This window comes from Alosa sapidissima, chromosome 4, assembly GCF_018492685.1.
Source record: "Alosa sapidissima isolate fAloSap1 chromosome 4, fAloSap1.pri, whole genome shotgun sequence".
Classification (NCBI taxonomy): Eukaryota; Metazoa; Chordata; class Actinopteri; order Clupeiformes; family Clupeidae; genus Alosa; species Alosa sapidissima.
The window spans coordinates 35,478,681-35,487,787 of NC_055960.1; the positions used below are offsets into that span (position 1 = coordinate 35,478,681).

At 45.6% G+C, this 9,107-nt stretch overlaps 1 protein-coding gene and 1 long non-coding RNA gene across 2 annotated transcripts in view; one reads left to right on the plus strand and one right to left on the minus strand.

The window, feature by feature from the left end:
• Window positions 1-3,825: 3,825 nt before the first annotated feature.
• The window catches only part of LOC121707804 (proline/arginine-rich end leucine-rich repeat protein), a 7,168-nt gene continuing 1,886 nt past the window's right edge, over window positions 3,826-9,107 (minus strand). The window contains exons 2-3 of the mRNA XM_042090627.1: window positions 4,188-5,170; window positions 3,826-4,046 (exon numbers count right to left, since the gene is read on the minus strand). Of these exons, the coding sequence (XP_041946561.1) occupies window positions 3,880-4,046; window positions 4,188-5,166 (1,146 nt within the window). The 5' untranslated portion in view covers window positions 5,167-5,170 and the 3' untranslated portion in view covers window positions 3,826-3,879. The remainder of the gene's footprint in view (window positions 4,047-4,187; window positions 5,171-9,107) is intronic.
• LOC121707805 overlaps window positions 9,044-9,107 on the plus strand; it is a 420-nt gene continuing 356 nt past the window's right edge. The window contains exon 1 of the long non-coding RNA XR_006031407.1: window positions 9,044-9,107. This exon is cut by the window's right edge and continues 156 nt beyond it. This is a non-coding gene — a long non-coding RNA (uncharacterized LOC121707805).

Below are 9,107 nucleotides of genomic sequence, written 5' to 3' on the forward strand. Positions count from 1 at the left end.
TTGGCGAACAGTGTTACACGAGTCAGCTTTTATTAAGTTGGCAAAAGTTTGAACTAACCAACTACAAAAAAACAAAAAAGGGAATTTGAAAGACAACCGATTATCCCGCCCTTCGGACTGAGCACTGCGAACGGTGAGTGCCCAGACCCTACATTTTAATGGCTTACTGGCTCGTCAGGCTAATCATTAGTATCATCCACTGGAAGACGCAGAGGTCTAAAGACGAAGCTGTGTTCATGTGTGTGTGTACTGTGGATGTGTGTGTGTGTTGTGGGTCATTCCACGTCAATTCAACCAGGGCCCACCCACTTAGGTCTCAAAAAATTCTGAAAAAATTACCAGGTGTACCTATGTTACCCAGGAGACACACTGTTAACTTACTCTTATGTAAGATCAATACTTTCCAAGATACAGCCAGTTTTACAGGGGGAGGGGGGTGTCGCACAAGCACAAGAACTAAACCATGTAGGAGGCTCAAATTTTGCATGCTGGTACATAAATAGGAATAGTATGTAGCAAAATCGTCACGTTTGGTCTGGATAATCCTGCATGGTCATAGCTGTCCCTCAAAGTTGATACAAATTTTATTGGAGTTTTTGGCTGGGCTCTGTTTAAGCCTTCAGAAGACATATTTGTACTCAACATAGGCTCTTGATTTATTTTTCTTACTAAGATAAGTAGAAACACTCTCACAAAAAACAATGAACAGAAAATAAATTCATTCAGGGTCTGAACAGCAGACCTGAAGTCTAAAAAATCATTTTGGTTCTCATTTTCAGAGCACCTAAACACCTTGTGGGAATATACAAAGATTTTTTAAATATTTTTTTCTTTATTCTCCATGATCTTTTCTTTTTAAAAACACCAATTTTTACCAAAAACACCAAGGATTATCCAGACCAAACGTGACGATTTTGCTACATACTATTCCTATTTATGTACCACCATGCAAAATTTGAGCCTCCTACATGGTTTAGTTCTTGTGCTGTGGGCTTGTGAACTTTGACAAAAAAAAAAGGCTGGACAAAATCGACACCCCCTCCCCCTGTAAAACTGGCTGTATCTTGGAAAGTATTGATCTTACATAAGAGTAATTTTACAGTGTGTCTCCTGGGTAACATAGGTACACCTGGTAATTTTTTCAGAATTTTTTGAGACCTAAGTGCATGGGCCCTGGTTGAACTGACGTGGAATGACCCTTGTGTGTGTACTGTGGATGTGTGTGTTGTGTGGATGTACTCTGGATGTGTGTGTTGTGTGTGTACTGGCGAACTTTTAAAAAAAAACGTCTTCCCTCCTCCCTCCTACATACCGTCCACAGCTTCTTTACATGCATTCATGTTTCCATTAAAATCAGCTCAGTGTTTGGTGGTTACTTGGTCAAATGTGTGAAATGTGAAATTCTCCATACAGGTCTCCATTCATCGCTCACATTTGCATGTAACCTATTACTATAGTAACTACTTTTCAGTTTTATAAGACGTTTATTTCTATTACTTATGTTTCACTTTATTTTGTAATATGTGAATCTGTATTGTAACTTGTAATTGTCAATGGTTTCCCTCTGCGTGATGCTGCTGTCGTCTCTGTGATGAATGATTTCCTCTCTCTCTTGGCTACCTGGCTCTGTCTGTCCGGCAGGCTGCCTCGGTGTGTGATGTCACCGCCCTGCATCCAATCCGGTGCTCCGGTCTGGGTGCACCGCGCCCATGCACAGTGGTGTCACGTGACAGCAGAGGACAGTGGGATGGATCGGCTACAGATCAAAGCCAGATCAGAGCCAGATCAAAGCCAGATCAGAGCCAGATCAGAGCCAAATCAGAGCCAAATCAAAGCCAGATCAAAGCCAGATCAGAGCCAAATCAAAGCCAGATCAAAGCCAGATCAGAGCCAGATCAAAGCCAAATCAAAGCCAGATCAGAGCCAGATCAAAGCCAAATCAAAGCCAGATCAGAGCCAGATCAGAGCCAGATCAAAGCCAAATCAAAGCCAGATCAGAGCCAGATCAAAGCCAAATCAAAGCCAGATCAGAGCCAGATCAGGGCTAGAACAAAGCCGTGTCTGTCTCATAGTCATCCCTTCGCTGACAACTTAAGCCAAAGAGGCAATTATTGAAGAACTTCTCGTAAAACTAAAATGTACAGTACAATTAGCAGGGAGTATCTTTGCAAACTGCTTAACTTAATTATGTTTCTGCTCATAGCTCATAGTATACTTTTGTCCAAAAAGACTTACAATGACATTATAATTATTTTCACCACATAATGCATACTTATTTCCCAAATACATTGTCTGTTGGTAACCATAGCCAATGCTCTTATAAGAACTAAGTATAAAAACATTCCTTTTTTCCCGGAACAGCATGAATCAATCAGACACGGCTAACACACAGTGCCACTGAGATAGAAGAAGAAATGTATTTATTTGATTTTATTTTACAGAACTGATTTATACAAAATACATATATATGAAAGATCTCCCGACAAACAGCACCCTTCAGACCGCCAGCGCATCAAGGACATGTTCAACTACATGGTAGTCACGTGATTCACACAAGCGTCTTGTCTCGTTTGCTCTTGTTGTCAGCGCGAGCCGAACCTTTCTGAGAACTCTCTCCAGCCACATCTCTCCTGCCCGGTCCATAGATGCAACTACTCTGCAGCCACATCTCTCCTGCCCGGTCCATAGATGCAACTCTCTCCAGCCACATCTCTCCTGCCCGGTCCATAGATGCAACTACTCTGCAGTCACCTGCTGCGTGCCACCTAATGCACCTTAAAGGTGTCGTCCGTGATTCTGCACAAAGGTTGTGAATATTCATTATCATCCGGCTTCCTGATGCAAGACACTATAGACCCTTTCAAGAGAGTTCCATTATCAGCATCATAGTTGGCCCCACAAGGCTTCCGTTTTAACATTCCATATGTTATCTTAATGCAGAGGAAGTAGATTGGGAACCAAATAGAACGTTCAAGCATTGTTTTTGTTTTTATTGTTGAAAGGGTCTATATTTGTCTACCATTTACAGAGCCAAGACAGTGTACGAATGCTTTTCTGATTTTACGGTTCAACTTTTTTTGTCTGACCACACAGACAAAATGGATAACTAGAACTTAACAAAATCTGTTTGGTATGAGAATCACAGACTCACCTCTGATCTTCAGGTCTGAATTATTGCAAGTTATGAGCTGGTATTGATGCGCCAGCTCTGAAAACAACATACTCTATTGTCATGACATGAGAAGACAGTCAAAAACCTCCTCCCAGAGAGCCAGAGGCTCTGTGCTGGATGAGGGCCAGAACAGTGCCGCATCTGAGCCGGATCCCAGAGAGATCTGGGCCATAGTCGGCAGCAATTTGGTTTCCTTCCTCCCTCAATAAATACACATTTCGTTGAAATGACGCTGGGTTGTACAGTAAAACATGTCCTCAAGTTTGCAAAGATCTCTCTCCTTTTTTCATTTAGAAACAATAATAATAATAATGAAAACATTCAGACATTCAAACTTATTTTCAGTTTCAACCAAGTACTATCAAGAAGTCAGGAATACCAAAAGTGGAGTGTGTATGTGTATGAGTGTGTACTATGTGTGTGTGTGTGTGTGTGTGTGTGTGTGTGTGTGTATGAGTGTGTACTATGTGTGTGTGTGTGTGTGTGTGTGTGTGTGTGTGTGTGTGTGTGTGTATGTCTATGTTCTATATGCACACTATGAGTGTGTGTGTGTGTGTGTGTCTGTTTAAATTTTGTGTGTGTCCTTCTGTTCCCGTGTGTATGTGTGCATAATATATGTATTTGTTTGTATTGTGTGTGTGTGTGTGTGTGTATGTGTGTGTGTGTGTGTGTGTGTGTGTGTGTGTGTTTTTTTCTTGCTAGCGACTCTAGATGACGATGGAGTGGAGGTGTCTGAAGCATGTGATGACGTCCATGGGGATGGGTGGACTCAGGTGATTCCCGTCCAGGCGTAGGTACCTCAGTCTGGGCACTGCACCACTGTCCTCCGGGTTCGCCAACGCACTATGAGGACAGATCTCTGTGCCGTTTAAATCTAAAGAGACAACAACAACAATATACATAATCAATTACACAACAGTTACATCTGTTCAATGGATAGGAGGAATTCCATTAGTAAGGATATCCTGACACGAATCATACACTGTGTCTGTGTGTGTGTGTGTTGGGGACTCACGCTCGATCTGGTTGTCGTTGAGGTGCAGGTGTTCCAGGCGGCCGTTGAAGTGCGGCACCACGCTGAGCTTGTTGTGCGCCAGATGCAAGTCCATCAGGCTGCTGATGTTGAACACCATCTTGGGCAGGCCCTTGTCGTTCAGCTGGTTGTAGTTGAGCCTGATGAAGGCCAGGTTGTTGAAGTCCTTGAAGTAGTCCTGCGGGATGTCCTCGATGTTGTTCCGGTCCAGGAACAGCTGGAAGATGCCAGTGGGGACGTTGCTAGGCATTTTGCGCAGGATGTTGTGCGCCAGGTTGAGCTGCATGAGGTTCTTCAGGTCCTTGAAGACGTTCTTGCCCAGGTTGCTGTCGCTGATGCGGTTGTGGTGGAGGTCCAACAGCACCAGGTGCTCCAGCTTGTTGAAGGCGCCGGCCGGGATCTTGGAGATCTGGTTCCGGCTGAGACGGAGCTGTTCTAGGCTCTCGGGCAGGTCGGTGGGGATTTCCTTCATTTGGTTCCGTTCCATGTACAGATAGAGAAGGTTCGGGATCTTCTTGAAGACCTCGCGGTCGACCCGTCGCACGCGATTGTTGGCCAGGTCGACCCACTTGAGGTCAGTGGCGTTCTTGAAGGCGTCGGCGGTCACCTCGTCGATGTAGTTGTTCCTCAGATAGAGGTAGTAGATGTCGGGAGGGATCTGGGGGACCCGGCGGAGGTTGCGGTTCTCGCAGTAGAGGGCGTGGGGGTAGATGGGGTTGCAGCTGCACTCCCGTGGGCAGTTGTCGTACGGCGAGGGGGGGTTCAGGATGGGGGGGGGGAAGTCGGTGGGCTCGGCCGGCTCCATTGCCTCTGGCGCCGCGGGGGCCGCGGGCACCGGTGGTTTCCGGGTGACGGCGGGGCGTGGCGGCTTCTTGGGTCGTCGCTGGGGACTCCGTTGGCCCAACAGGACGGGACACAGCAGGAGGAGCAGGAGAGAATACGATCCGAACCCAGCCCTCATGGTCCTGCAGAGACACAGAGAGAGACAGCACACATAGTTAACGTATGATCCAAACCCAGCCCTCATTCAGGGAGACACAACACATAGTTAACGTATGATCCAAACCCAGCCCTCATTTAGGGAGACATAACACATAGTTAACATATGATCCAAACCCAGCCCTCATTCAGGGAGACACAACACATAGTTAACGTATGATCCTGAATTAAATTATTGGACGAAACAACACTGTTCAAGAAAATAGTAGTACAGATGGTCTGTTGTGTCCTTCTTAGAAGTCTGCTCGACATTGTTGATTCATGAACCCCCCTTTGAGCCAGACACACGTCACCTGGTAGCTGCACCACCACTCACACACTCACACACTCACACACACACACACACACACACACACACACACACACACATTCTCACACTGGCTTGAGTCCACAAGGAAGAGGTACGCCAAACCCACATTACATCATCTCAAAGTATGCTGCATGTGTTGACAGAGGGATGACAAGTTGCAGTTGCAGTTTTTCTTTTCACTTTTTCCTGAATTCATTTAAAATTCAAAATTCCTGAATCATTTTATAAGCTTTGCCAGTGACCATTATTCCAGAGTTGAGTACAGAAGGTACATGCTGTGTTATTTTTGCAAACACCAACCAAACACCACCCGAACACTTGCAAAAATGTGTATCTTAGAAACCATGAAGAATTGAGGGAGAAAATTTACTTGGTTATGTAATATCACTAAAGTCATTTCCTGCACAAATCACATGCCTGACGTCCAGACACACACACACGCACACACATGCCACATGCACACACACCTACACCTACACACACACACACACACACGCACACACATGCACACACACCTACACCTACACACACACACACACACACACACACACACACACACACAGACACACGAGAAAGAGTAAGTGATCCCCAGGTTCTGCCACAGTCTGAGCTCCCAGACATTTCCTCTCTTTCTCTCCCTCTCATTTTCTCTTTCCCTCTCTCACTCCCCTCTCTAACTACCCCCCCAAACACTTTCCCTTTTTGTACTTTTCTCTTGCCATGTCTCTCTTAACCGCTCACTATCCCCCCCCCTCTCTCTCTCTCTCTCTCTATCTCTCACTATTCCTCTCTCTTTCTTTCCCTTCTCCAGGTCTGGCTGTACCATTACCTCTTTTATAGACCTTAGAAAAACAGGGCACCTGGCCTTTAGAACTCCCCAGATATCCCACCTCCTCCACCTCCTCCACCTCCCTCAGTAGCACCAGCAGGCTGGGCGGCAGGCGTGGGGTGTCTGGGCCCTGACAAAGCCCCTGTGGGAGTCCGACTCAACGAGAAGAACAGAACCATGTCGACTAGAACCAGTCCAAGAAGAATCCAGAAGAAACCAGAACCCGAAGGGGTCATGACAACTATGTACCACTGTCGACTATTCCAGCCAAACTTATCACGCTACTGTTGACTACTCCAGCTGAACTTATCACGCTACTGTCGACTATTCCAGCCTATCTTATCACGCTACTGTCGACTATTCCAGCCTATCTTATCATGCTACTGTCGACTATTCCAGCCAAACCTATAATGCTACTGTCGACTATTCCAGCTGAACTTATCACGCTACTGTCGACTATTCCAGCCTATCTTATCATGCTACTGTCGACTATTCCAGCCAAACCTATAATGCTACTGTCGACTATTCCAGCTGAACTTATCACGCTACTGTCGACTATTCCAGCCTATCTTATCATTCTACTATTGACTATTCCAGCCAAACCTATAATGCTACTGTTGACTATTCCAGCTGAACTTATCACGCTACTGTCGACTATTCCAGCCTATCTGGCCTATAAATAATACTAAGTTTAACACCGAGGTATCAACACAACGCAACGCACAATAGAAATATCACTACTTTTCACACAATTGTTCGTCCATCACAGGTGATGAGTCTACACAAGACACACATCTGGACCTGATGCAGCAGACAGACAGACAGACAGACAGACGGAAGAAGAGGGGCTCCCAGCATCTCATCTGGTCCCTTTCATCATACTGACAGCATCCTCTTATCCCATTCGCTTAGTAGGGATGTGTACCAGGTGTGTCAGACAACAGGTGAGTTTCATATGTTTTAAGACTGATGCAGATCTGTGGCTAGACAACAGGTGAGCTTCACATGTTTTAGGACTGATGCAGATCCGTGGTTAGACAACAGGTGAGCTTCACATGTGTCAGGACAGGAGGGATAAGACATGTCAGGTGATCGGGGCCCGATACGCATCGGAATCCGTTGCCATGGAGGGAGTCCAACTGATCCAGACTGCTGACCGAGACCATAGCAAATAATCAAAGCAGGACTGCTCAATTCCCCATAAAGCGAGAAGGCCAGTTTGGGTTTAAAGGTGTCTGGAGTTGCAGGCCCACATGTTCACCCTTATTCTCAATGCAGAACGACAATAACGTTAAATAAGAACATTTTCAAATTGCTACTCAGGATCGTTCAAAAATGTGTTGTAGGGTTCATCCATAAATCAGTAAGCCTTAAAATGATCCATGTAAGCCTTACATCATTTTAGATAGCAAACCAAGATCTCAGACAAACTTCAGTGGGGTTTCTGTATAGAATACATAAACAATCTCCCACTGAAAACACCAAAGAGCCCAGGACTAGTATCAGTGACATCCTGAGTGTTGAGGCCTTTAATGTTGATGTTTGGATTGTGTAGAGTGATGGAGCTTGTCTGGCCCGTGACATGCGGAGAGGGCTTAAGTGCTGGAGTCTCGTGTTCTTCACACACTCCGTGTTTACCTCAGAGTGAAACATGAGAGGACAACAGCTGTGGCATGCCTTCTTTTTCATTTCATTTATTTACTTAAAGGACAGTGCACATTAATCAACGTTTCTGTGAATGTGCCAGTGTTAGCCCGCAGGCTAATTTTCAACTGTAGTCCATTGGCAAGATGTTATACTAGGCACATGGTGGCTGGGTCCAGCTTGTTCTATCAAAGTAAAAAAAAAAAAAGATTGCACCATTAAAGTCTGAAAAAGCTATTTGTGTGCCCTGCTGTTTCCCGGGTTCAGTCATCTGAGGCCCAGGCCTGTGTGTGTGTGTGTGTATAGAGGGTGAATATGTATGTATGTGCTCGAGAGGGACTTTACACCCCAAAATCTGCCTCGGCAACACTGGCCACACAGTTGTGTCATCAGATAAGAGGTCAGTGATGAAGTCACAGAATAGATGTGTTTCTGAGGTAGATGTCAAACTATGGTTAAGCCCTTCGACACATCTTACTCTCTCAGCCTCACTGTCCAGTTCTCTGACCAGGTGTTACATTAATCACTCAGCATCAATTAGCACAAGGACTCTCGGTGGGTTAAACAGCAACATGAACTACAGGCTGAACTGAGGAACACTGCTCTTCATCAGCCAGAGTAATATCAGCAGACTTAGATGCCTTAAACACAAACACACACTCACAGACACACACACGCACACGCACATACACACATGCACATGCACACAGACACACACACACTTTGACACACCACACACACACACACATGCACATACATATACACATACTGTACACATACACACACACACACACACACACGCACACACACACTCACACACACACATATACACACACACACACACACACACACACACACACACACACACACACACACACACACTCACACACACACACACACACACACACACACACACACACATATACACACACACACACACACACACACACACACACACACACACACAGATGCACTTGGATGAAGCTGTGGAGGAATAGGAGGCTTTAGCAGCTACTAATGACCTACAGATGTTTGGCATTGGTCCCCTGGCTGACAAATAGCTGCCTCTCCATGGCGATAGGGCGGGACCTTCTCCAGAGACGGAGAGTGGATGGGGAAT